Here is a 27,634-nt window from a genome sequence, read left to right on the forward strand (position 1 = left end):
CGATACCAGTGCTCACCTTTCGGTAAGTTTCACCGCCATCTAGTCAGGAAGGAGAAATATTGACTATGTTTGACTTCAGAGTGTGGACGATCGGTATCCTGCTGGTGTGCTTGGGTACCGGAGTCAACCAACTGTTTGCGCCGCGCATGCCAAGTATTGGACTGAGCGTCACTTCGGCTCAGCTGGTGGCTTATCCGCTGGGATGTAGGTTGCTTCAGTGGTTCTTTGCTCGTTGTAAACTTTTTCTGATATTTTATCCACAGGTTTGATGGCCAGATATCTACCGAAGAATGTTTTCCGTATAGGAGATCATTCATTCACTCTAAATCCTGGTCCTTTCAAGTCAGAATTTCACAACACATTCTGACAGGAAGAAAGCTCTTTACTCACATCGTATCATGTTGATACCAGTATGAAAGAACACATGCTGATCAGTATTGTCAGTCGTCATGTATTTCAGAGATGTTAAGTGGAAGATTGTGATATTTCTCTTTCTTAACAGATGGCCAACGTCTCTTTCGGAGGAGCGTATGTGAGTTGAAAACCTGACGATCCTGAAACCACCAATTGATAAGAATTTGTTGGTGCAGGCAACCGATATCATTGCCGTCCTTCGAATCGGCCGGTTTTTCAACAACTCTGCTTTGGCTGAGAAGATCGGATTTCAATTAACATTGGTATTGAGCTCACAGCTGATGGGTTATACTTTAGCTGGTATGACGAGAAAGTAAGTACCTTTACCCTAGAGTCACTGCCAAGTTTCTTGGTACACATTGCTAACACTTTCTCTGTGTACGGTATCTAGGTTTCTCGTTGATCCACAGGCAATGGTAAGCTTGTCGCCACTGCTCATGATTTATTTCTTTTGAGAGACATCCCGCCTGACGGTGATTTACCATCCAAGGTATGGTGGGGGAACCTCTCGGAGATATCGGTCCTGCAAGCCTTACATGCCAAAGACAGAGACCAATCTGTCAATGGATGGCGCATCTCCCGATTGCGATTCTTCTCTCTCTGCGCGGTAAGTTCAACATTGCTTGCTACCTTTTCAAATCGTCATAAATATATTCCTTGCTGGCAATGCATTGAGCACTAAACTTGCTTTCCAGATTGCATACGGGATTTGTCAGTTCGTCTCTTAGACACCCGCTAGGTCAAGTCTCACATTTTTGTTCCGGTCTTCCAGACTACATTCTTCCAGGTGTCTTCTTCCAAAGTCTAGCATTTTTCAAGTACGTGATATGTTCGTGATACGTTCGTGATATCCCCCACTCTTGCTTCTGCCGGAGCTCTAATTCTTTTGGAAGCTAGCTGGACAACATGGATTGCACCCCAAAACGCCAAATTGGCTTTAATAACAGGTACCATCAGTGGTCTTGGCCTCAACCCCTTCCCTACTCTTGACTGGAATTTTCAGGCTATGGATCCCATAGTCACTCCACTTTGGTCTATCGTGAGCGTCCGAGCATTTCTCTCAGATGATTAGCTGTGGGTTGAAATATAATTGAATTATCAGATGAACCTCTACGCAGGGGCTGTGATTGGGGCTTTGACAATCTGTGCAGTATATTTCAAAAACATCAGATCTACATCATACTTACCTATCAATACTTGGGGTCAGTATCTATTCCCGTTCATTCCCGTCACTTTTTGAAACACTGATGAGGCTGTTCAAAATGCATTAGGTGTATTTGATCGATACGGGTACGCGAACTAACTCTCGACCCCTGGGTTCGTCTCAATGACAAGTTTTTATTTTTCTGTGATTAGAGCTCCGTACAACGCTACCATGGTTCTTGATAAATCAAACATTCTTGATCAGGTAAGCTTTTCCAGCATTTCACAATGAATTGATACCAAAGACAATTGTCTAATGATGCTGTATTCAGGTCCGGTATGAATCGTATTCACCGCCTTATATGACGGCGTCCAGCATTGTGTGGTAAGTATACAGATAGATTTATACATGGACAGGTACTCAGAAACAGCTTTGGACAATGCGAGTCGACTTATAAAAATTTGTTTGAAATTTTTACTAGCTACACCGCTTTCTTTGCATTGTATACCAGTAACATTGTACACGCAGCCCTTTATTACCGAAAGCATATCATGTCTGGATTGTATCACCTCTTACCTTCTCTTCAAGCCAGCCACTTTTTTAAGACCTTGCGAAGGAAAAATGGAGAGAAGCCTCTAAAAGATCAAATGCACAGCGACGTTCACTACCGCCTCATGCAAGTATACCCACAAGGTCAGCTTTTGTTTTCATATTCATACATAACAGGCTTTTCAATGGGTTCTTTTGCTTAACCCCATACAGTACCTGAATGGTGGTTCATGCTTGTCGGAGTCATCTCCATCGCAATGGCCATTTTCATGCTGAAATATTAGTAAGTTATGTACTTTCGTCTGCTCTAGGTTATTTAACTGACCTCCAATGTTTTTGAACCAATCAAGTGAATCAGAGATGCCCACGATGCCAGTATGGGGTTTAGTCAGTGTTTTAACCTAACCGATTTTAAACATCTTTACTCCCGCCGCTAAAGCTATACAGTCAACTCCCTCTAACTTGATATCCCTGTAAGTGCATAATTCTCTATGTGCATAGGATTTTTTGCCGCCAAAAAGGGGTTTGCCAGCCAAAATGAGGTCTATAAGTGCATATTCCTTTAAGTGCATGAGAAAACCACCCGCCAAACTGTATGTAATTAGAGGGAGTTGACTGTATATGCTGTTCTCCCTTGCTAGGCATTCGCCTTTGCTATCACTCTCGCTCTCATCGTCCCCATTGGCACTAGTAAGTTGGCCTTGAGACGAAGATGGTCATTTCTCTCACCATTTCTCCATTTGTAGTGACAGCGGTAGCCTCCGCGGCGTCTTCACTGAACGTGAGCTACCCCAACTTGACTCAAAAACCCAAAAATAAAGAGCTTTGTTGACCCTTGATACTCTAGGTTCTCTCTGAGCTTGTGGGCGGGTATGCTTTGGTTGGTCGGTAGGTCTGGTTTCTTCGCATACCTTGCCCGTGGTTCAATTCTGACTGGTGATCGTGCTCATCATAAAGTCCACTAGGGCTCATGCTCTTTAAAAGTAAGGTTACCCGAACTTCTTGGTAAAACCTACATTGACGTTGACAAAGATACCCTCCTAAAGCATACGGATGCATGACAATGGTTCAGGCACTTGGCTTTACCTCGGATATGAAAGTAAGTATCTTTGTAGCATGACAAATTCAAGCACATGCTCATTATTACTTTATTTTTATCATTGTGTACTAGCTTGCTCACTATGTGAAGGTGAATGATGGTCTTTTACAAATTCACAATCGGACAATTTTGGAACTGATCCGCATGTGATTTTGGTCACCTTTTGGGCAATCCGCGCTATTGATTTGTCATAGATTCCTCCTAAAGCTCTCTTCGCAGCACAGCTGTCTGGGACTGTCTTATCCTCGCTCATCTCCATAGCTGGTACAGTGACTTTTGACACATCATCTCTATACGGTAGCGTTGACAGCCTGATTGTTTACCTCATGTAGTTATGGATTGGCAAATCATGAATATCCCCGACCTGTGTTCACCAACTCAGGCCCTTCACTTCACTTGTCCAGGTCAGTCTTGTGAAGAAGTATCTTGTTGAAATTCATTCATCACTTATCACCCAAAGATTGTGCATATCTACCCAGATCTCAATGCTTTCTTCTCTTCAAGTATTCTATGGGGCGCCGTGGGATCGCGACGAATGTTCACAGGACCTGATGCGCCATACCGGTTTTGCCTGTATGGGTTTTTGTAAGTGAGGCAACATGCTTGTCCTAAAGTGATGTAAAGAACTTTGGAAATAAAAGTACTGAGCGCATGACAACCATAGAGTTGGTGCCATTGCACCCTTCATTCCGTGGATTTTCTCAAAGTTCTGGCCTAGGTCATCATGGCGGCTAGTACATACCCCCGTGATCTTTGTTGGCTTCTTGAGCTTCGGGACTTGCAACTTGGGTTACTATACGTGAGTAGAGCATGCCAGGATGCTATTCAAAAGCCTTGGGTAATCATGTATTTATAAAACTTCGTTTTGTATCAATTAGGCCTGTGATTCCACTCGCACTCTTCTTTCAACGGTTTGTGAAAAAGCGATACACCGCTTGGTATGGTATGTCGGAGATCGAATTCTTGTTCCATTCCTAAACAAAAGTACACTGATAAGGATATAATGGAAAAAACAGAAAAGTACGCTCTTACACTCACCGCTGGAATCAGCTCCGGTGTCGCAATCTTTGGGTTAATATATTTCTTTGCGCTCCAATTCAATGGGCAAAGCTACCCCTGGGTAAGTTATTGATACATTTTCATCGGACACACAGCTTCTCTGAATAAAGGATACTGAATTTGCTATTACAACGTTCTGACAGGTTGGAAATGAGATTTTTGCAGCGGGATGCGACGCTGCGACGTGCACTCTGCGGCAAGTACCAACGGATGGCTTCGGGCCAACTTCTTGGAAATGAAAATTCTGATTGATGTGTTCAGGCTCTAAGTCTCCGGATGTCACAAACAACTGTGGATGGACAAGACCTTTTATCATTACATGATAGACTTTATATCTTCTATTTCACATCGTTCATTTCCTTCACTGACAAGCAAAATACAGTTAATTCTTTTTGTAAACAAGATTATACATTCCCTCGACATGAAATTTCAAAAATATAACCAGATGTGACTCTGTAAAGGACAGCTGGCACTCTCCTTGGACATAAAGTATCGCCTCTATGAGGGATCTAAATAGGTTCAGCCACATCCTGCAAGTCAAATGGAACAACCAACTGATTTGAACTCGGGGTAAGACTCCCCATGGCCATGTGGTCAGAAATCGAGTCATATGTTAATATGCGCCTCAATAAGGGTGTTGTGCAGATAAATATTAGGGTATCTTGTTTTATGATAGCATATGATATATTTGGGCTTCTCGCCCCTGTGCCTTGGTTTTGGCATGCCATCTCACTCATCTTTTTCCTCGCAAGTTGCATCTTGATGGCATCTAAACGAATTCCTGGGCTCTCCAACAAGGCCACATGATCAAACGATTTCAATCAGCTCCAAGAGTTCAATCCCGGAAATTGTGAGACTACGCTATTGAAGGAAACTCTAAGGTTCAAGGTGATAGGCACTATACTGAGCAACCTACATTTCTTTCCCAGGTTCTATGTTTCAAATTGTCTCTACATTTTTGTTTGTACGTGAAGGTAGCATGTGGCAATAAGTTCATAAGAGTCAACGCTGTCTATCTTTAGAGAATCTTCAAAATTCAGTCACACTTAGGCCCTACTAAGATTGTTTTTGCATAGATAGATATGGACATACAAGATAGTTCAAAAATGAGGAAGAGTGAGTGTCCGAGCTTGAAAATTGAGATGAGTGAAAAAAAGATTGCCCATATCTCGTGTCACAATGATCGTGATGATATATACAACGAAAAAGTGAAGAAATGTGTGGGACTCAATTACAAAGGATGCCTCCAATCTCAGATCATGTCCATTCTCATGGAGGGCAAATGCCACTGACTTCCTGGTGCGAGATGCTGAGTACGGGGGCGGGTCCGCGAGGGGAATTGGGCAAAACAAGTTGAGGAATTGTGATACTACCTGGTCGGGTGCTACCAGGCTTTATAGAAACGAGAAATTGAAAGGTTTAATTTTGTTAACCTGTGCGGATACTGGAGACTGAGTGCCCAGAAAAATATGCGACGTACTGATATGCGGCAACTGTTGATGATTCCGGCGTAGGCACTTTGGATTTCTTCGGGCGTACTGAAGTAGTAACAGGTGAATGAGTTGATTAGAGCCATAGAATCACCACATAAAAAGATCCATCAGCCTTATGGTTAGTTATAAATCCGTTCTATGGAATGTACACCATCGGTATATATAGAGTAGTTCAATAAATCACCTCAGGATGGGGGTATTGCCAACAGGGGTTATGAGGACCTGTATGCGAAAACAACAGATTGGATCAAATCAGGAATCACTTCAAATGTTGCAATCATGTTTAGTATTCAGAGTGTTCAGCTCTTACCTGACAAAAGCCACAACCGTATCCCACAGAGGTGCCTGATTGGGTGTTGTATTCGCCAGCTTTCACAGATTGGAGCGCTCTAGCAAGAACGCGTCGAAGCGGTAGAAGGAGTCAATCAATATCAGTGATCAGCGAGGAGGAAAAGCCATAAAGTCTTTGATGATGTGATGGACGGGCTATGAGAAGACGGACCTTGCACATGCCACAGGGTTAAGGGTATCTGCAGTTGAGATGCAAGAGGCCTCTGCAACTGTGGTTGCTGCCACACCATGAGTCAAAGCCACAACTAAAATGATAGATTTGAGAATAGCAAGCATGATGCAATATGATCAAGACGAGATAAATTCGGTCTTAAATGGTAGTTTTTTTGTAAAATTTGGGAAGATTTGTAAAGACTGATCAAATGATGAGATGGGTAAAGGATTTGTACGAGGCTTTGAGATGAAGCCATCCCTTTTATAGTCAGCTCGCGAGCCACTTCCGCAGCTCACAACAATCCAAGAGCACAAGATCTCCAGACTCCACACGTTGAATTTGAGTCCGGTGCTTGGCTAGCTTAACACAGGCTCACCGCACCAACCGCAGAGACGTCCCGCAGGCCTCAGAGCCTGACGCCCTCGTCTCAGGAGGTACTTAGGGTGCTTGGCGACCATACCCTTGAACTATGACAGACTACGGTCTCCACCTCGGTGCCATTCGGCCCGCCACACAGCCTCTGTGTCAACTTGAGATTCACGATCGCCGGACTCTAAGACAATAGGCCGAAGCAGTGCCGTATATGATAAAGCGATGTCGTATGAATTTGTTTGAGGCGGTGTGTCAGTGTGAGAAATCATGCGAGCTCTTTTCCGGGCGCACCCCAAATATCGGAAGCATTGCAAGAATTGGACGAGTTAACTCGGGGTAGGTTGCCCAATTACGATGAGGATAGGATTGTGCGTTGGAGTCAGGAGGATCAGGAGACGTTGGGGGAATCCACAAATCAACTTTCAAGGAGTGTCAGCTGATTTGCCACGTGAAACCCATGTGGAGAGCGCATTCGGGTGAAGATGTCAGCTGATGTAGGTTCACAGACGGGATATCAAAGCGAAAGGTCTCTTGAAAGATTGAGGAGATGACATCATTTGAGTAACAGCCGCGTCACTCTTTGCGCAGTGATCAGTGAAGTGTGCACGTGACAGATCGATCCAATCCAATCGAAGACCACTCTCTCTTGACCGGTCAACAAGACTTTGGAGAAGACTCAATCAACTTTATAACCTCATCCTCATTCTGATCGTCAATATCGACATGAACAAATTCATTCAAACTTTATCAACATCAAATCAGAGAGAACAAGAAGAAGATTGTTCTCAATCGAAATGCGGTTATGCATTGAAGCTTCAACACAAAGGATCTATTTCTCATGAATCTGACCCAGTACCTACATTTGAATTCCCTGCTGTTGATGACGTCAGTGTTTTTTGCTACCAGACTTTACTGAGCCCTCTCTTTGCCAATACTGATTTATTTCTCTTTTTTCGAATAAAAATAGCCAGCAGCCTTCTTACGCGCTCACACCGATGATCGCTCACCAGACTCTAGAATCAAGATTAGACATGGGACCACTACCTTGGCATTTCGATTTAAGCATGGAATCGTCGTGGCTGTTGACTCTCGAGCTACTGCTGGAAGTTACATTGCTAGTGGAACCGTTAAGAAAGGTGGGTGACTTTCCACCAACCGCTTTGTTTCTTGAAAAGATCTCTTTCTGACGACGAACGTTCGATAGTGATCGAGATAAACCCGTTTCTCCTTGGAACAATGGCCGGTGGAGCGGCCGATTGTCAATATTGGGAGGTGAGTCTTATAAAGTAGAAGACACATGATTGATAGTATTTTCGTCTATGAGTTAGCTTACATTTCTGTGTTATCAACAGACTTATCTTGGGATGCAATGTCGGTTGCACGAACTTCGTAACAAGTCCAGAATCTCAGTGGCCGCTGCATCTAAACACCTTTCTAATCTTGTGTACAGCTACAAGGGTATGGGATTATCAATGGGTACAATGATTTGTGGTTGGGATAAATCTGGTCCTGCACTATACTACGTTGATTCGGACGGAACCCGATTGAAAGGAGATTGTTTCTCCGTTGGAAGTGGATCTACTTTTGCTTATGGGGTCTTGGATCAAGGTTACCATTGGGATCTTGAGGTTGAAGAAGCGCTAGAACTTGGTCGAAGGAGTATCTATGCTGCTGGTCATCGTGATGCCTTCTCCGGTAACACCCTCAATCTATATCACGTCAAAGAAGACGGATGGCAATTTATCGGAAATTACGATGTAAGTCTAAATTTTAGAACCCTGATTTGCTCGAGGATTTTAATCTGATTTGGATTTTTTGATTGTCTTTTGTTTCAACAGTTCAACAAGCTTCACTACGATATGTCTTATGGGTACGAACAGAGGGTTGCCAAAGAGTCTACCCTTGCTGCACCTGTTCAAGCTTAGCCAGAAAAGCTTGTATCTGTTTTTTTAAATTGTGAAATGTGGTAATGCAAAAATTTGTGACACATGTGACTTTTATAGTTCCAACCGCGAGATAATCAAATGAGAGCCCTGGCCTGGGCTGAGCGACTCGTCTTCAAGTCGCTGAAGGACTTGATGATTTAACTTCAGATGGAGGTTTGATGATATCTATAACAGCGAACAATGTCATATGAATTGTTTGGGATGCATGGTGCGGATCATGTATTATCAATGTTTTTTCCCTCTTGGAGCCGATGGAATATCGCAACAGATCGCTACTGTTTTGAGAGGGATCGATAAAGCAAGCTTGATGTTCTGCGCACTTGACCGGAAAATTCTGGCGGTGATGTCTGCCAGGACGAATGCAAATGACGCCCGTTTCTTCGAAAGTCTCAGATGATGAGCTCTGGTGATGAGTCCTGCACTCAGCGGACATCTTTAATTTATCAATCAACGGCATTCACCTCACATAACTCACCTGATCGTGTCTGTCCAGCTCTCCTCGACTTCCTCGACTCACCGACCAGGGAAAGCTAGGGAACCCCTACGTCACACTTCTTCGAAGTTTTTATCTCGCGACTCGAAAGTGTATAAATACACTTGCTTCGACACGGTTTGACAGAACAGGACGTATCCCAAAACGGAAGAGATTCCAAACAGCCGAAACTACACACACTTGGCAGGGACTTCACCAGCGAAAGAGGAAGACCCTTATTAGAGGAATTCAATTGAACTTGTCCATATACCCCTTCTCATCCCTCTTACTCTTCGAGAAACATGAATGAAATTAGTGCCAAGATCTTTTTGTACTTTCCAAGTCACTATTCCACGGAAACCAACAAGTCGATTTCTGGGCGAAATCGTTTTTTCCCAAAATCAGCTGGATCCGCATATCATTAAAAGGCCAGCGTTTTGAGACGTGAAAAGCAAGCAAGAAAAAGAAAGAGATGGAAGAGTATGCATTTGATTACGTGATTATGTGAGTGAATCCCTTAATTATTGAATGGTTTTGTTGTTGACTTGAGATTGACTGCTTAAAATCTGTTGTGGCTTTATTTCAATCAACCCAGTGGAGGTGGTACAGCAGGATGTGTGTTGGCCAATCGGCTCTCAGAGGATCCTACCATCACAGTTCTTTTGGTCGAAGGAGGTCCCAACGATCAAAACTTACCAGAAGTCCTTGAATTAAAACAATGGTTAAAACTTCTCAATAGTCCATTAGATTATGCATACCCAACCACAGATCAACCTCGAGGAAATAGTCACATTATTCATAGTAGAGCTAAAGTTTTAGGTGGATGTAGCAGTCATAATACTCTTATTAGTTTTTTTCCTTTCCCAGAAGATTTAGATGATTGGGTAAAATCAGGTGCAAGAGGTTGGGAATGGAAAAATTTCAAAAAATATGGTGATAAGATTAAATGTCATATACAACCAGTTGAGAAAAAAGATAGAAATGAATTAGCATTGAGTTTTATTGAATCAACTAAGAAAGCATTAAATATCGAACAAATTGAAGATTTTGCAGCTTGGAAGACCAAAGAAGGAGGTCAGAATCCTTGGATTGAAGGAGTTGGTTGGTTAAGCGTAGCATATACACCTCAAGATGGAAAAAGATCAAGTGCAAGTGTAGCTTATATACACGAAATCATTGATAAACGTAAAAATTTAACAATTTGGTTTGAAAGTTGGGCATCTAAACTTATTCTCAAACCTCAACAGAATCGAATCTCAGGTTTGATTGTAGAACTTAAAGATGGTACAAAAAGATATGTTCAAGCTAAGAAAGAGTTTTGCTTATGCGCTGGAGCAATTGATACCCCACGTTTATTGTTGTTATCTGGAATTGGACCTCGTTCTCAACTTGAAGGATTAAAGATACCAGTATTGCACGAATTGAGAGGAGTAGGTGAAAATTTGTTAGATCATCCTGAAACTAGTTCGTCAACTTTCGCAAAAAGATTTTTTGCTTGACAACTTTTGATGACATAAATCTATTGGTTATTTCCCTATGATCACAGTTATCATGTGGAAGACTGGACCCCATCCTGCTCAAACGGTGATGAAATCAGACGCGGCTTACTTCAATCGACGTTCAACAGCTAAAGGAAATCGTCCAGATATGATGAGTCATACGTGTCAGTCAGCCAATTACTTGAAACAAAGTGTATATTCTGAACATTCTGATGATGGTTTCCGCCCCTGGAGCCTGGTCGAAAAATTATAGATCAAGTTCCATTCTGTGATAACACGGTTAGATTAGGTTATAGTCGTCCTGAGCATGCATTTTGTATCACTCCTAACATGTCAGTCTTCCGTCTTCAACCCCTTTACAAGAATCATAAGCTGACTTCAAATTCATGAATTTTAGTCCACAACCCAAATCAAAGGGAAGATTGTACCTAACTTCATCAAATCCAAAAATCAAACCAGCCTTGGATTTTCGATATTTTACCGACCCAGAGGATTATGATGCGAAATGTTTAGTAGAAGGAATTAAACAAGCAAGAAAAATTGCTAATGAAAAACCTTTGAAAGATTGGTTGATTGAAGAGATCGCACCTGGTCCGAAATTACAAACTGATGAAGAATTGAATGAATATGCAAGAAGAGTAGCACATACGGTCTATCATCCGGCAGTAAGTCCTTTTGTCAAATATCTCCAAAGATGCCGACTGTGGTCAGGTTTGATGTACTGGTCTGTCTATTTCACTTTGAACAGGGAACCTGCAAAATGGGTGATGAAAAGGACGATGATGCAGTTGTTGACCCATATCTAAAGATCCGAGGTCTTTCAAACATCAGAATAGCTGATGCTAGCATTTTCCCAGTAAGTCTAACTTTCATTCCACAAAGCCCCATCGACTAATTTATAATCCCAAATGATTGAATTTCCGTAGACGATGGTCACACCAAACCCAATGATCACTGTCCTAATGATTGCAGAGAAAGCCAGTCATTTGATCTTATCCGACCACCAGAGAAGAGATTCAAAACTTTGATTCAGTGATCAATTTAGTATTACTTCGAGATTACCAAAGGCAATGTCAACCCTGTCTGAATCAAGTGACTGAACTGAGACTAAGATCCTTTTCAAAAATGTAGCTTCTGTCCAGATTTTGGATGTTTTTTCTACCTGTGAATAGCAAGAAGAAACCAAAAGCTCCTGATATTTACTGCCTGCAGTACCTGCAATATAAAATATATGTACCCATTATCAAGTGTAGGCGCCCTTTTTTGCGTTGACTGGATTTCCTTGACTTGGGCAGCGCAGGTACCACATACCTTGCTGCTGAGATGTGTTTGCAAAACATAACCTACACACACGTTGGCATGAGATAGATACAGAGGAGAAAGAGGGACACGGATCTATTCTCAGACTTTGGACACATAGACACTATCCTGGCTTTCGAAAAGATTATAAATAATAATATAAATGAAATATGCTAAAGGCATAACCTTGAGGATGCAATCAACGTACTTGAGACAAGTGAAGTAGCGAGAAATGACAATGAAGTTAATTAAACATAGGTTTCCTAACCTGTGATCTGCCTTAGTCTGGGTCTCAGGAAGTTGGAACATATGTAATGGTATCTTTGTGTTATATAAAATGTTCTTGGTTCGGTTAAATAAACCAGATAAATAAAAAACTAACAAAAAGAATCAACGTCAAATACAAGAAAATGACAGTAAATCTTGGCAGAGATGTTAACATGGATAGATACATCTCAGAGAGGAAGTCGAAAAATTAAGAAAATGAAAATGAAAACTTTCTAAATAAAAGTACCAGAGAAACTAATGAAATTAGCACCAATATCAGTAAAAGTTTTCAATTCAGGTGTAACTAATGCAAAGAAACCAGTTTCAAATAAATTCAATTGTTCAGAGCAAGCACCAATCAAATTAGCTAAGATAGCTGAAATCTTAATAAGAATACCTAAAAAGTAAATGACAGAGATAAATAATTTAGTCTTGCTTGTAGTAAAGAACGATAAAAGTTTTTGAAGAGATGATTGACTTACATTCACAAGAGTCATTGATGACTTTAAATTGACCACCTAATTTCAAGACGACTTGATAAATTGATTTGAGGTTCAAAACAATTTGAAAAGCAGACCAAGCCAAATCCGTCTGTTGGTACAAATCCCAATGAATGAAATTGATTGATAAGATAATCATTTTCAAGCTTTTGAGAATCAAGATTCAAAGAAATATAACTGACAATTCCTACACCTGAATCAACTGTTTGAGGAGAAGGATCCATACCACATTTTTGAATATTATTCAACTGTGATTGTAAAAGGTTTAACGTAGTATTAAGTTCTCCTGAAAGTTGAACTGAAACATCTTGAGCATTTTCAGAAGTGACTGTTTCACAAAGTTCTCGAACAGAACAAGCTTGAGTTGATAATTTATCAGTACAAGTCTTCATGAAATTAAAGATTTGTGATTTAGGATGTTTTGTATCACAAGTTGGGGCTGATGGTGAGCTGGAGGCGTATGAATCAGTTCTAGCTTTCAAGCCACTGAATCGAAAAACAAGAATCATTTGGTTGAGGTTAGCTATCTCCATGATATCAAGGGCAAAAAATCTTTATCCAATCACCTGTGAGTCCTTGCGTCGATTTGATGTAGACCCAAAACTACAGAAAGCAAAAGACTTGAGTCAAACAGAAACCAAATGAGAACGACACCCCTAAAGTGACAATGACTGACTACTCAAAACTCCAAAGCTAAAGCAAAGTACGTAGGAACGCATGATAAGATAAATAAGGATGTGGAAGATTAGGCAGCTAAAGTGAAAGTATTCTTGATAAACAGCCGAACAGAGTAGGACTGAAGCAGATGCAGAGGCTTTATAAAGATTGAAACAGAGTAAGTGTAAGAATGTTTTCTAGGCGGGTAAAGTGAAAGTAAGTATTTTTGATAAACAGCCGAGCAGAGTAAGACTGAAGCAGATGGAGAGGCTTTATAAATATTTGAGCAGATAAATGTTCGATGAGAAGAGATTGAAACAAACGAGGAAGTCAAGATCATCAAATCAAAGCCCACAAAGGATTTTTTGAGCTCTAGAGTGTGAGCTCACGTAGACGCACGGAGATGGATCCTGATATGGGTTGAGCTCATTTAGCGAACGCGTTGCGTCTCCTCCTTTGAGCTGAGCTGAGCTGATCCTTGATGCGAAGCTTGAGATAGCGAGAATGAAAGACTCGATAACAGGTCATCATCTTCGGCTACTCTCGTATGATCACGATCAAACCCTTTTGAGCACAGTGATTAATGACCAACCTTAATGAATGGATGAGAAAGTCACTCAAAATGGGAAATTCGAATGATCAGACTACCTGGTAGGAAAGTTGCAGGAAGTGGATTTTTTCTCACATTCCTCGGTGGAAACATCTGAGCCATTTTTGCAGTCATGTGCAATCAGAAATCTTTCTTGACAAAGCAATAAGTCTCACAGTCACCTTGGAATTCCCTCTTGCAATTCAACGTCTATCGATAAAAATTGTCTCGCTCATCTAATAGACCCAAAAATGAACTTCCATTGGCTTAGTCTTAAAGTCAAGCAAGAATCATCAAGACCAAAAACAGGATATATTATAATTCCAAAAGCATGAATTATTAGCGAGCAAAACTAGGTAAATCGACCCCTTTACCATCACGTCTCTGTTGAAATTCATCAGAAAATCGATCTAAAGGTTTACCAAAGTAAGGTAAAAAACCCATACACCTAGCTCTTCGAATTGATTTAGAAAGTTTTTTTTGTGATGATTTAGATAAACCAGTTTGAGTTCGATTTTTGATTCTACCGATTGGAGTTAAAAAACTTGATAATAATTCAGGATTATATGGTTCTTTTAATATATCTAATTCGTAATACTTGAATGGATCTGTAAATTTCACTTCTTTTTTTGTTGGTGGTCTTCGGATTACTGGTCTTGGTTTTCTATCTTCTCTGTCTAATGGATGTACCATATTGATCGGTTTTAAATCTGCTGGTTTTAATAACTAAACAAACAATGCCAATTTAGACCAATATCAACGTTGAACAAAAGAGTTTAGCTAGAATTTGAAAGTAAGAAAACACATACTTGAGTTGGGCTGAATGGTATTCTACGAGCTCCATCACTGAAGTTTTTACCTCGGTTAAAGCCTGAAAAAATGATAGTCAATTCATTGTGTCATGCTTTCCATGCAATCCAAAAGTACTTACTGAACGAAGGCAATCCATCAAGTTTCCTATTCTTAGCCTCTCCTTCTATCAGTTGAGATAAAGACATCGTATCATTCGATCTTGATGAAGTTGAAGAAGAGAAACAGCATTGTCCATAACGAGTTACACCTTGTTCGGTTGAAGTTTTGATCGCTGATAAAAATTGATGAGAGCCACGTCCTACGATCGACCAAGATGAAGGTATCATTTCAAAGTATCTGCTGAATTTCCCTATGAGCTTCAGAAACTGATCAGAAGAAGTTAAAGAATTGCTTTTGGCAAAACACAAGTATGCAGGGAATACCAGCTGGCCCTGTAACAAATGTGGTGCCTACCCGTCCCGGTCCGGCTAAGTAGGTCCGACGGATGAAGCACGTGAAGCGCAGTCACATGGGAGCATCGGTCCTCGGACTTTAAAGTTTCATATGTTGATTTTTTTCTTTCGAAAATTTGCGTCCCACTTAGGGCTATGACCCGGCCCCGGAGCTGCGTGGCCGGCCCCGGGGCCAGGTAGGATCCGGCCTCGGCCACGAGGCACTCAAGATGGCCACCGAGGAGCTTCGGGATGGCCCTGGCTCGGCCCAGCCTTTTGTGAGCTCATTCAAGGGCACCAGATCGATCAATTTCAGCATGTATGTAAAGGAAAAACAAAACAAAAACAAAAACAAAACAAGTTAAACAAAGGAGCGTGTAGAAAATTGAAATAAGAAACAACAAGAAAAAAAAATTAACGAGAGTAGAGAAATAAAAAGAAACTACAAGCTCGAAAAAGAAACTACATGGTCAAAACAAACCCCCACGACTTGAGACAAATCTGAGCTTCAAAGTTTTGATTGGTCATACTTGAACGATAATCAGACATCACCCTTGATCCAGCAGAAAAGATCCTTTCGGAAGGGCCACCCGAAGCAGGGATGGCTAGCATGAACATAGCCATCCGAGCAAGTATTGGCCAGTTCGACTGATTAGTTTTCCAGAAGACTAATATGTCGGTGCGTTCATCCACAAGAGGGGCAAGGAGATACTCCCTAACCTTGTCTTCAAGTTGGATAAATTTGCGTCGTTTAATAAAATGGTGTGGTCTGTCGTCATCACTTTCGAGCACGGGGTCCGGTTCAACAATTTCAATATCAGGATCTTGAGCCCGTTTGAAATGACAAGCTTGCTCGGTAAAGTATGCTATAAGTTGATCCTTGCCAAAACCAAGCTCTTCCATAGTAAAAGCGGTCACAGCGTTGAGCTTTCGGCGAGGGTCGAGTATTGGAGAACATATGTAGACCGGTTTCTTCAAAGCTAATGTGGAATATCTGACTAGCTTCTTGACCATGGGACAAATTGCAGCCTTCAGATTGGTACAATCAGATGTGCTCCAAGCCTATGATTGGTAGAAGGATGAGTTAGACATTGAATAAATATGAAAAAGTTAATATGAAAAGACTTACTTTTTTGAGTTTCTCAACAAGCCATTGATAATCAGGCATTGCTTGAGAGAAGGTGGGATAGTCATCACCTTCAATCTCCTTGATGACAATTGCAAGAGGTCGTAGGAATTTGACCAAGGTGCCAACTAATATCCATTCATCTTCGGTGAGGAGGTAAGGTTCTAAGGAATCATTGATGTTGCAATAATATTGCAGGACTTTCTTGAGCTCAAAGAATCGCTCAAGGGAGTAAAACGTTGAAGACCATCGAGTTGAGACCTCGTGGATCAGTCCAACCTTTCGAGGCTGAGAGGAGGATGCGATACATTGGTCAAGCGCCTGTTTGAGCTGAGTGCTCAAACGGACTCGCTTATGAAACCCACGAATTCGAGTTAAGATAGAATGGACTTGGAGATGGGGGGTAGGCTCGATTAATGAAGCAGTTCCATCTGGAAGATCATCGTTGTGATCTTGAGGTAGCTGAGGATCTAAAGCACTGAGAGGATCTGGTGGGGTCTTGCTGTCGAAAATTGAGACTCCAGCTTTGGCGACGAGATTGATGACGTGGGCAACACACCCATGAAGATTCTTCTCATAGTCGAAATGAGGTACAAGAGTCTTGAGCTCGCGTCCCATGGTGATGTTGTTTGATGCATTGTCTGCAGTGATGCAGTAAAGTTTTTCGGTGATAGAAAATTGATCTAAGGTATGCTTGAGGAGGGCGGCCATGTTCTTACCGGTATGAGATCCATCAATCTCTTTCAAAGCTAAAACTACTGATCTCATTTGAAAATCTTCGGTCATCCAGTGCGCGGTAACTCCAAGCATAGGTACACTGCTGGGTGATGTCCAAGCGTCACAGGTAATACTGATATAATCGATTGAAGCGAGAAGGGAAGTGAGTCGATTTCGGCTGAGTCAAAATTGAGCTACGATACCATCGGTGATGGCGGTTTGTTTGGATAGGAGAGGAGCCACGGCAGGGTTAATCCAGCACAAGAGCTCACGGAAGGCTGGGGCATCGACTAAAGAGACAGGGAGTTCTTGCTTGACTATAAGGCGGATCACAGCATTCGTGAGATTTCTTCGGTTGATATTTCCTAACTGGAGATTGAAGATAAAATGAATATCAGCCAGAGTTACGATAAGAAGAATAAAAAGAAATGAAACTAAGAACTTACATTAGATGCTTTCCCCGTTTCTGGAAAGGTCGTAAGGGTTTGTTGAGAAGTGTCAACTGGAGCCTCGATGCGGTGAGCACGTGAGAGGTGACGGATCATCGACTTCGTGCTGGATGTCTTATCGATGGAGATTTCTTCGTTACAAACTACAATAGGACCATCTTGATTGACTTGATCAGCAAAGCCCTTGTTGGCACGACAGATATTCTTGACCGTTTCGTCGGAGAAGGTGACTGTTGAGAAATACTGCCACACCCAAGACGTTCGGTTGGTGGCAGTATTGTCCGATTCGACTGCACTAGCGACAGCGGAGACCGAATCAGAAGGTGCAATAGAGGCAGTTCGACTTGAAGTTGTTGACATAGTGGCATTCAGGTCAGTGACTTCGCGGCGAAGACTTCGGCGGGACATCGAGACAGGATTCCGATGGGGTATTGGGAGTCTTCAGATACGAGGGTGCGAGGGTATGGACTTCGGAAAAGGGTTGAGGGTTACTCAGCAAGCCCTTTACCCTTTTCCGTACTGGAATTTTACCGGCGCCCCGGCCCCGGGAAGCCCCGGGACGGGGCTTTTGTCTCTATAACTTGGTTAGGGCTATGGCCCTGGGCTTGGCCACGACCTAGTTGTGGGAAGCCTCGGGCAGACTCGGCCGGGCAGGGCCAGGGCCGGGTCATAGCCCTAGTCCCACTGGCACAGCCAAGAAAACTGGGCATAAACAAACATCATGAGTTTGGGGAGATGTGATCACAAGCAGTAAACTTACTCTTGATCAGACCCCCAGTGATGATCCAGCCTTGATAATGACTGTACTCAGCTGGCTTATACAGTAGATAAAGTCTGATGTGTACTACCTCCTGACAAGCTAAAAAATTGATTGTGAGCTCAAAAATCACCACCACAATGCTAGACAGGTATGATTGGAAGAAGCGGCTTGTCCAATCCATATGTCCGTGGGATCATCTGAGGCATTGGTTGATCTTGTTTTCACTAGTAGGTCAAAATTTTGGCCCGGGCGTAGGCGGGGTACTGAAGCCACCTACAATGTGTTTCATCATGATTGCAAAGGATTGATCAATGGAGCTCATATTAAAATCAAGCTTGGCATCCAGTGCTTTGATTTTTTGATTGGAGGTGGAGGCTTGGGTGGATTCAAATTGAGGCTTGGAACACTGTGTCCCAAGTTCAGCCTGGCAATGTAGTGCCCAAGATTTTGCTGATTCCTCAGCTATATTGAGCTCAATTTCATATAGCCAATTCACACAGGTGTTTTGTTTGCTCTGAGAAGTCAATACAGCTTGATTAGAGCAACCATGGCTACTAGACCCTTGGGTAATTACCTGAAGAAAATCGAGTCTTTCCTCTCGGCTTCCCACCGAGCTCCCCCTGTAAGACTCCACGACCCACAAGACAGGTCTTGGGGTCTCATTTTGGCCAAGTCCCACACTCACAAGACACGTCTCACCCTGCTACTCCAGATGTGTCTGGAGTCTCCTCGCTGCTGAGCCTTCCAGACACGTCTGGAGTTTTTTTTTTTCGCCAAGTCCCACTTGCAGACCCGTCTGCACGTTTTTTTTCGCCAAGTCACTTGTTTACATACCCCATCTCAACACTCACCCCTCCTCAATCTCAACGCTCATCGACGACATCATCTTCTCAACATCAACCAATCATCGCCGAACGTAAGAACTCACCACCAACTATCTCAATTCCAAGAACTTGACTCCTCGCCATCTCGAATCCTTGGTTTACAACACGTCAATCACTCAACAAGTCACTGAAACGTGCTTCATCAGATTATCAGATTTCCTTCGACACCACCTCTCAAACTTAACTCGATCTTGAATAACCAAACTTTGAATCCATGATCCGAGAGTCCAACTCAAGTTGAGACTCCGGATGATGGATTCAAAGTTTGGTTATTCATGCTTGATTGATAGTTGAAAACAAATAGCAAACATAGAATCATCACAACTCAATTTGTTCACTGGGCTTTGGGAAATTAGCGTATTCATGATAGAATTTGACCGAAAGGGATTTTATTGACGGTAATCAATCAGCTCATGTAATCATCGATATCCATCTCATCGTCACTATCATCTGTATCATCCATCAAGTACAACTCATTCAACCGCATCAAATCATCTACATCATCTTCTTCATCGGCCAGCATCAAGTTCTGCTCAATAATTTCCAGTTCGTCAAGACCCGAAGCTTCAACACTTGTCGCATCGACAATTACTTCCCACAACATCTTACCTCTCCTCACCAGTGCTTGCCAGCGCGCGAACAAGACTAAATTATCATCTTCTGAACACGTAGTGTACTGGAGTGTTGCTCGAAGTAGACGCCCCATGTCAGAGTCCCAATCCATCCACTTGCGGCAATAACTCTGACGCAGGTTACGGTAGACAGTCCTCATCACCTCGACACTTGCTTCCCACACATCTTTCGACACTCTTTGTCCAGGTTGAATGAGCTCAATCAGCTCTTTCCCACCATTATCACGATCCCAATCTATGTAGGCAAATGTGGTTAAATGTGAGTTCTTTACAATTGAAAATCAATTAGCAGGTGGATAGGTCACTCACCGCTATCCAATGAATTATGCAAGCTGTCTAGCTTGTTGTCAGTCTGAAGACTTGCCAAGACCATCTGCCGGACTTCACGCCCTATGCGGCGAAGCTCTTCGCAGCTGCTCCGGTACTTCAAATACGATTGGATTCCTTCAATGGTCCCTGGGTCAACTGCCCACCTCTCCGATGGGTGAGATAGAGGTTCGACATTCCAAAAAATGTCCTCGAATGGTAAAGCTTTGCTCTCGTCTATTTTAGGGCATGTTAGATGACTCAGTGGCCTGATTGCATTATACTTGGTCACTTGGAGCCGATACGACTCCCACTTCCTTTTGAACATCAACTGCTTTCGTGTCATCAGTTTTTTCAAATTTTGTTGAATTTTTGTACCTGTCAAACATATGTATTAGTAGTTGGCAAGATAGTAGCTCGGATCAAGATGACTCACCTTGACCGTTTTTGTCCCATTGCTTTTGTGCAACTATAATTCCAACCTTGGCCTCGTATAACTTCATCTTTGCCAGCCGTACACGAATAAGAGCACGGGCCTTTGGATCTACACAGTTGTTTCTTGTTATCGATGAGGCTGAAGAGTTCATAGGAGTGTAAAAAAGATACTAACCAGTAGCTTGCTTGAGTTTTCGAAAGTCTTCACTACCTAGCTGTTTGACAACATCCCCTATCGCACTTTCCATGGCCACTATCGAAGCTGGTAGAGTGATCGCCGCTTCCTTCTCAGCCTCAGTACGATTTCGTCTCTTTTTTTTGCGTAAGTTGTTGAGCTGGGAACTGAAAGTCCATCAGGTCAGTGAGTCTTGAGCCTTGGTAGGTATCTTACAAATTGGAAGCTCACAGAGCATCCCTCAATTTCTCCTCCAAGTCAAGCAAATTTATCAATTGTTCTTCTAAATTTTTCAGCGTCCCATTTGACATCGCATCCAACTGACATTTTTTCTGTCTTTCCCATTGATTCGAAAAGTAATCGGTCGTGTACTCGGGATTCTGAGTTTGTAGTCTCTGTAAGACTACTTTAGCCTCTGCAAGAGTCTTCTCAGCAGTACTTAGTTTTGTAGATGCGGATTGAGCTATCAAAATTCAATGTAAGTCTCAGTCATTCAGATACTTTCAAACATTTCTACACAAAAAACACTTACCCGCGTTAATGGCCAAAACTTCGTTTCGATGGGTGGTTTTCAAATTGATACCATCCATTCGATGTTGCTTTGTTGCATAACGGTTTGGACTGATCAACGGAGAAAGATAACTCCAATTCCTTTCCAAGCCTTCGCCATCCAAAAGGCCCCACCCCTTGTTCAGTCTTGGATTGTAGAGAAGCTGACAAGACCATTCATGCACATATGCATGGAATGCACTTGTTCCAAACTTAAGTCCATGCCTTTGACATTCGTCTTGGAATAATTTGTTCTAAAATCAAACACCGGTGAGTTGGTGAGTAATGAAAAGGAGCAACATATAAAAAATAACTCACCTTGTGAATACTTTTCTCCAAAGTACATCCTATATCATACAGAACACCCACTCTTTTTTTTGGCTTATCAGCTTCGTAGATCCGTTCAAAAAGTTGATCAATCATCGCAAGGACATAACACTGCCTACATATGTGGATAGATCATGAGTAAAACATTTATAACTATGATCAAAGCTTGAAGCTTACCGTTCACCTGTCTGGACCACATTCACGTAGGAAAGGATGTGATCGTGTCAACAAGCCATTCCAATAAGGCCTGTCTCATCACATCCTTTCCACGTTGCACCACCTCTGTGATCGGCAGCAGCAGTGTGCTGAGCACTACAGGGATCCTGAACAAAAGAATACATACTAAGTTAGAACAATTGAAAATGTATGGTTCCTGTGAATGTATAGCTTGATTTCTTTCTTGAAATGACATACTGATTTGATTGCATCCTTGTTCTTTTTAATTCCTCCTACCTCCCACTCAACAACCTTCTTCGGATCAATGAACAGAGAAGGTATAATGATTTCTTTCTCCTCGTATTCCTGGCTAGCAGCTTTGTGTCGGCGGTGTTGAAAATTACCGTCAACACACACCACATAGTGAGGCGCATCCAGATCTTCACTATCGTTCTCATAATCTTGAAGGGGGCCAAAACATCTTGGGCAGTTCTTTGCCAACTGCTCGAGAGAAGTCAGTTTTAATGCCTTTATCGAAAGCTCGTCTTCCAGTCTCAGCATGTGTCTATAAGCGTCGATGGCCAAAGAAAAAGTTTGCCGCCACCGTCGAGGCTACATTAAACACATCGACACATGTGTATCAGTCAGTAAGTAAGTGATTAAATTAAACAATGACATATTGGAATCACCTTATTCGAACCATTCAAACCCCTTGCTAGAATGAGTGCATTGAATGTGTCGAGAAACTCATCCAGAGCAAGGGAAAATCCTTGCGTACGAACGGTGCAGTACTTCCATAGTATATGATGAAAACGAAGAAGACGGATTGAATAGGCCGTTTGAGGGTGAATTGGAGACCCACCAATGTATCCCTGTCGGACTAAACGAACTTGATCGCATGTACACTTGCAAAAGGTGACCTGCTCCTGCTTTCGTTCTATGCGATCAAGAAATCACATTTGTAAGTCTACGATCAAATGAAATCAAACAAATCAAAGCAAGATGACAAACCCAGTAGGTCAACTATATCCACCGTTCGAGTGCGTATGTCTCCTTCTCCACATGAACACGTCACATTGCGATCTGAATTCCAAGATTGGTTGTTTCCCCATTGCGAGGTCTTTTGAGAACAGATCATATAGGTGAGGAACATTGGACCAAGAACTTTCGTCCAATTTCTGGCTGCCGATAGTTGCTTTTTCTTGTAGTAAGTACCACGTATGTATTCTACAAAGGTAGACTCAGAATTTGGCGGAGCTTCTTCAGTAGTGTCAGAATTTGATAATAAATTAATATTATTCGTTTGCTCAAGAGGATGATCGGTTTCTTCATCTGAGCTTCCTGTCGGATCGATCACTGGAGCTTCAATCGGGTGATGAACTTGTGGTCTTGCAGCGATAGCCTCTTCAATTTGACCTATCCGATTCTGAACCCAGCGTGACTCATTTGCCTGAAGTTCAGCGACAACTTGAGCTGAGCCTTCTGGTACCTCTGGCTTGCGTTTTTTCTTTTGAGGTCCAAGTGGGCATTGAATAGTACGGCCCTTTGATGGCATTTTTGAAAAAATAAAACAAATATGAATACGCTGGCCAAAAGCAATAACCAATAGCTTTAGCTTGAGACCTCAATGGCTTTTTTATTTATTCATTTTATCCAAGGGGTACGTGTTCTACTTTCATTCTTCCCGATTAGTTATGACTGAATTGAGATGTTCGTTTTGGTACTGTCCGTTTTGGTACCTGTTCACCTGCGGTTTTCATTGTCTCAAAGAAACTATACCACGGTCATATTCATGACTTTGGCATGTTCATTGGAATGAAGCGCTTTGTCAGACTGACCAGCATCATACCTACAATGGAAAACAGTTTGATTTCCTCCTTTACACATAGAAAACAATGGATCAGCAAGCAAAGAAATATGGATCAGTAAGCAGAGAAATATACGTGAGTGGTACATTAATATTGATGGCTTTTTCAATGGCTTTGTTGACGTAGGAAATCTTGATAAGTAAATTGTGATAACACTTTATGGGTGTTATCATAAGAAGATGGTTCTAGGGGTAATCAGTGCCATATATATATCTTAATTGCAACAATCATTCATATGATATCTCTAATTGAGAAAGGTCTTTGAATGACTCGTGCTTTGTAGAGAGTGAAACTCTTACAAGTTGTATGTGCACAAAAGATGCACAGCTCATCCAATATTGATCCAAATTGAATAAAGTTCTTATGAGAATTGTTCAGATATAAATTTGAAGATGGTTTCATTTTGAAACTTTGGACAAAAAGCGTCATCATTGTTGTTTTTTTGCGGTAGAGGTCATTGAAGCCCCTTGTCCACAAACCTCAATAAAACCACAAAACCCCTGTTAATTCAGTGGTCATTGGTTAAGACGGGTTATCTGATATTCAAAGCTGTTTAGAATGTGCCATAAGTGCTCCTGACAAAAAATCTCCCTTCCTCCAACATGAGATCATTTGCTTGAATGGTGTCATGTTGTTATATTTGACGTTAAATCAACAAATATGTGCTTTTAAGAGCTCAAAATTTTGAGAAATTTCAAAGTCATTTCCAGGTTAAAGTTCAATAACAAACCCCCCCCCAAAAAAACATCAGGAATACACTGGAACAGCTCCCGAAGCCAAAAGACAAAAATTGGCTGAGATATAGTCTCAGCAAAATATGTGTTAAATTTCGAATTGCCCATAAGTGTGTCAAGATGGTGGTTTGTCAAAGAAAGCTATTATTAAATGGAAAATGAAATTATTTTTACTACAACTTTTATTATCAAAGTTTGAATTTTGGACCAAAATTGAGCAAGATATGCGCACTTTGTAACATTTACAGCACCCCAGAACTACACAAACATCCCCTCATGACCCCCAAGACATCATTTTTTTCGGAATATTCACAATAAGACTCTGAGTGGAATTCTTTTTAATACAACTTTCATTATCAAAGTTTTAATTTTAGACCAAAATTGAGCAAGATATGCGCACTTTGTAGCATTAACGGCACCCCAAAACCACACAAAATTCCATACAGGACTATCAATGAATGTTTTTTTTTCAAGAAAGGTGTTATTAGACCCTCATTGATTTTTGTTCCTGTACAACTTTTGTTTTTGAAGCATTCAGTTTGTACCAAATTTGAGTGAGATATACACTTCAGGCTTTGCAGCTAAAAGATGTGCATCGGAGAAATCCAGAGATGTAGTCATGTGATCACGTGACTACATTTTAGGGTCTTTGTCAATACTTGACAGTTTGGATAAGGACCTGATTTTCCATCCGAAGGGCTGTACACACCCAGGCCTTCTGCTCACACGGTTTTCACAGCTTAAATAACGACACCAACAGCTCACACGATTGAACATCAAACTAGAACCTTTGATCTCACAAGTCACCAGTTCTCTCAGGTCCTCTCGTATCATTAAATTCCTGGCCAATTTATCAAGACGTACACCTGTATCAAACTTCGAGTCCAAAGTGCAAGTTTCTTCAAATTTTGTTGAGTACAACTCATCATCAACTTATTCTTTTATATCCCTCTTCTTTCGACCCTCACAATCATCTCAAAATAAACTCACTTACAATCACCATCTCATTTACACTGTTGATCTTTGGTTTTGGTTCTTCTAGGCCTTTGGATTCCTGAACGGCAATCATCAATCTTGAACAATTCAAATTCAACTCACATAATCATCAATAGCTCATAGATAATCACTCTTGAATCATCGTTAATTCTTGTGTTTAGGACGCTATCAACACAATGGTTCAAATAACTAGATCAGGAGCTCAACAACCGTCTCCAACTAATCAGTCTTTGTCAAACATGTCAAAAGATGCCCGTCAGTCCACAACATCACAATCGAAAAAAAAATCAAACAAACGTCCGGCTCCAGCCAAATCGACTAGAGACAAATCCAAGCGTATTCGAGCAGTCGTCGATCCGGAACCTATCAATACTCAGACAGCAACGATTGACACTGATGATGACAATATGGACGATGATGATTACACCCCTTCGGACAGGCTTGATGATATCAATGACGACGATATCAATGACGAAATGGATGACCCTTTCTCTCTGCCTCCACCACTGCCTCCTCGCCCTGATCTTGAGCAAACTCAACCTTCCTCCGGGACGCTTCCCCCTCCCCCTCTACAAAATCCGAGAACAAATGTGTCCGACTCGGATTCTAGCTTACCCACCATCTCCACTTACCAGCAAGTTGCCAAGCAATGGCCCCAAACTCGAATCTCAAATTACACTCGGGGTAAGAAGCTTGATAATGTGGTCCCTGAGAAAATTTTGGTCGAGATGCAAGCTATTCAAGAGCTCTATCATCATCACAAGAAAATGTTGGCAATGATGGGAAATATAAGTTTATATACTCTTAACAAAGCAATGTGAGTCACCCTCTTGACACACCACCTGTGAAGACGTCGATTTCTGATTTGACCTATTAATCAGTGGCGAGGTTGGAAGGAAACGAAAGCAGGATGGGTTGCATTTATGGCTCAGTTATGGTATCGATGCTCTCAATTATAAAAGTAAGTGAACAACGGCTGTACAATTGGTATGTTGAACTGACATCATTACACTCCGTTGTTATAGTGCCACGTTCATCAGAGATTGGTGCACTCGGTCAGCGAAACAAAGACCTTTCAACAATGTGGAAGGCTTACCCGGTCGAGCGTCAGGAAGTTTTTCAGCCTCATATCTTCTACTATTTATCAGGCCTGCCTCAACCTCCACGAAAGTCTGACGACAAAGCTGATCATGATGAAGAAGAATTGATTCAAAGCTTAAGTCCTGAGGAAAGAAAAGAATTGCAGACTTTATATGATGAGATGGTATGTGTTGAAAAGGTCGCAACTGTTTATGCCAAAGTGGCTGCTGGGAATCCAATAGGCAATTCGCTCCCTGAATTCAACCGAAAGTCGCTCAAATGTGTTAAACAGTTGCACGATCAAGTGAGTTATTTGTTTCATCTTATATTTTATTATCTATCTATCAACTTCAATTTTCATTTCTGCGTGTAGATCCACAACGAGTCCAACAATATGTGGTTTGCATACTATTTTATTGCAGCTGCTACTCACGCAGCCTCCGATGGTAAATTGGCGGAGCCTGGATGGTGCAAGGAATACACCTCTCACAAGGAGATGGCCAACTACGTTGTAAACAAGGCCAACTTTCCAAGGATGTTTGCGACTCATGTGCAAGGCCTGGCGGTTACTGAAGTGGTTTCACAACAGAATGGAAAGGGTACTAAGGCTGCCACAAAGACAATCACACCTACCGATTGTGTCAAGGGAGAATTATCTGCTGGTTTGCGTCAGGAACTAAGTAAGTTCTCCTCTCACATCAATCAGCTGGATGTATTGTACTGATGAAAGATCAACAGAATGATTACTTAATGCTAGTCCTGCTAAGGGATTTCCTTGTGGCCCAACCCTCACGATCTTCTAAAAAAAAGGTATCCTCGGTTCAGGATTGTTCAGCATCCTGGGTCAAAGCTTACGCCTGAAGTATTGAAGTTAGGCTTCAAGGGTATGAATAGCAAAAGAAATCTTTGGCTTGATGATTTGAACAATGGTAAATTTGAGCTACAGAAAATTCCCGATGAGCAGATTGACAAAAATAAGGACAGTGAAGATGATAGCGAAGAGGATAGCGAGGAAGAGTGGGGCGGATTGGGTGATTTTTAAACAATTTTCAAATGCCAACTCTTATATTTTTTCTATTTCTCAAATTTGTCTGTTTTAGTTTTCTCACAAGATTGGCCTGGTGTTAAAGACTCGTATTGGATTCATAAAATATTGGCAAAAAACTCCTTTGGAGTCTTATCTTTGTTTTGAATCAAATGAAATGTGTTTTCAATATAAAATAGTTCTATTGATTGTAATTTCATAAAATGAGTTAAGTTTTCTTTCATCTATCGATCGTATTTCAAAGTATTTGTTTCCTTTTTCATTTATGATTCTATATATTGATTGTA

At 41.6% G+C, this 27,634-nt stretch overlaps 8 protein-coding genes across 8 annotated transcripts; 4 read left to right on the forward strand and 4 right to left on the reverse strand.

Annotated features, from left to right (window-relative positions):
- Positions 1–4,727, forward strand: MELLADRAFT_118568 (putative oligopeptide transporter; the record flags this gene model as incomplete). The annotated part of the gene is made up of 29 exons (XM_007418446.1): positions 1–22; positions 80–204; positions 264–342; positions 412–439; positions 503–532; positions 591–727; positions 806–830; positions 905–1,021; positions 1,110–1,125; positions 1,187–1,232; positions 1,312–1,453; positions 1,517–1,616; positions 1,686–1,704; positions 1,771–1,822; positions 1,890–1,942; positions 2,040–2,251; positions 2,321–2,390; positions 2,458–2,494; positions 2,749–2,797; positions 2,854–2,888; positions 2,955–2,977; positions 3,140–3,206; positions 3,401–3,503; positions 3,539–3,610; positions 3,686–3,791; positions 3,871–4,005; positions 4,085–4,149; positions 4,223–4,326; positions 4,409–4,727. The coding sequence occupies 28 exons, from the start codon at positions 147–149 to the stop codon at positions 4,502–4,504; spliced, it is 2,076 nt and encodes a 691-aa protein (XP_007418508.1).
- Positions 4,728–5,534: 807 nt separating this feature from the next.
- MELLADRAFT_124555 (uncharacterized protein) lies at positions 5,535–6,385 on the reverse strand (the record flags this gene model as incomplete). Its single annotated transcript, XM_007418454.1, has 5 exons — positions 5,535–5,657; positions 5,746–5,803; positions 5,943–5,980; positions 6,069–6,147; positions 6,261–6,385. 5 exons carry the CDS (start codon positions 6,383–6,385, stop codon positions 5,535–5,537), a joined length of 423 nt encoding a protein of 140 aa, XP_007418516.1.
- Positions 6,386–7,358: 973 nt separating this feature from the next.
- MELLADRAFT_113700 (20S proteasome subunit) lies at positions 7,359–8,560 on the forward strand (the record flags this gene model as incomplete). The annotated part of the gene is made up of 5 exons (XM_007418447.1): positions 7,359–7,520; positions 7,603–7,771; positions 7,840–7,907; positions 7,988–8,392; positions 8,474–8,560. 5 exons carry the CDS (start codon positions 7,359–7,361, stop codon positions 8,558–8,560), a joined length of 891 nt encoding a protein of 296 aa, XP_007418509.1.
- A 965-nt stretch (positions 8,561–9,525) lies between these two features.
- On the forward strand, positions 9,526–11,580 carry MELLADRAFT_69449 (uncharacterized protein; the record flags this gene model as incomplete). The annotated part of the gene is made up of 7 exons (XM_007418421.1): positions 9,526–9,557; positions 9,649–10,517; positions 10,600–10,716; positions 10,806–10,884; positions 10,950–11,217; positions 11,301–11,408; positions 11,479–11,580. 7 exons carry the CDS (start codon positions 9,526–9,528, stop codon positions 11,578–11,580), a joined length of 1,575 nt encoding a protein of 524 aa, XP_007418483.1.
- Positions 11,581–11,774: 194 nt separating this feature from the next.
- MELLADRAFT_73632 (uncharacterized protein) lies at positions 11,775–13,607 on the reverse strand (the record flags this gene model as incomplete). The annotated part of the gene is made up of 5 exons (XM_007418428.1): positions 11,775–12,515; positions 12,601–12,709; positions 12,801–13,104; positions 13,185–13,221; positions 13,295–13,607. The coding sequence occupies 5 exons, from the start codon at positions 13,335–13,337 to the stop codon at positions 12,352–12,354; spliced, it is 657 nt and encodes a 218-aa protein (XP_007418490.1).
- Positions 13,608–14,203: 596 nt separating this feature from the next.
- On the reverse strand, positions 14,204–14,862 carry MELLADRAFT_69451 (uncharacterized protein; the record flags this gene model as incomplete). Its single annotated transcript, XM_007418422.1, has 3 exons — positions 14,204–14,590; positions 14,674–14,735; positions 14,796–14,862. The coding sequence occupies 3 exons, from the start codon at positions 14,860–14,862 to the stop codon at positions 14,204–14,206; spliced, it is 516 nt and encodes a 171-aa protein (XP_007418484.1).
- Positions 14,863–19,450: 4,588 nt separating this feature from the next.
- Positions 19,451–21,182, reverse strand: MELLADRAFT_96060 (uncharacterized protein; the record flags this gene model as incomplete). Its single annotated transcript, XM_007418433.1, has 6 exons — positions 19,451–19,911; positions 19,986–20,360; positions 20,419–20,526; positions 20,593–20,759; positions 20,824–21,055; positions 21,125–21,182. 6 exons carry the CDS (start codon positions 21,180–21,182, stop codon positions 19,451–19,453), a joined length of 1,401 nt encoding a protein of 466 aa, XP_007418495.1.
- A 4,216-nt stretch (positions 21,183–25,398) lies between these two features.
- MELLADRAFT_96061 (uncharacterized protein) lies at positions 25,399–27,163 on the forward strand (the record flags this gene model as incomplete). Its single annotated transcript, XM_007418434.1, has 5 exons — positions 25,399–26,039; positions 26,104–26,183; positions 26,248–26,606; positions 26,676–26,982; positions 27,033–27,163. 5 exons carry the CDS (start codon positions 25,399–25,401, stop codon positions 27,161–27,163), a joined length of 1,518 nt encoding a protein of 505 aa, XP_007418496.1.
- Positions 27,164–27,634: the final 471 nt, after the last annotated feature.

The sequence above is a fragment of the Melampsora larici-populina genome (assembly GCF_000204055.1).
Source record: "Melampsora larici-populina 98AG31 unplaced genomic scaffold MELLAscaffold_92, whole genome shotgun sequence".
Lineage (NCBI taxonomy): Eukaryota > Fungi > Basidiomycota > Pucciniomycetes > Pucciniales > Melampsoraceae > Melampsora > Melampsora laricis-populina.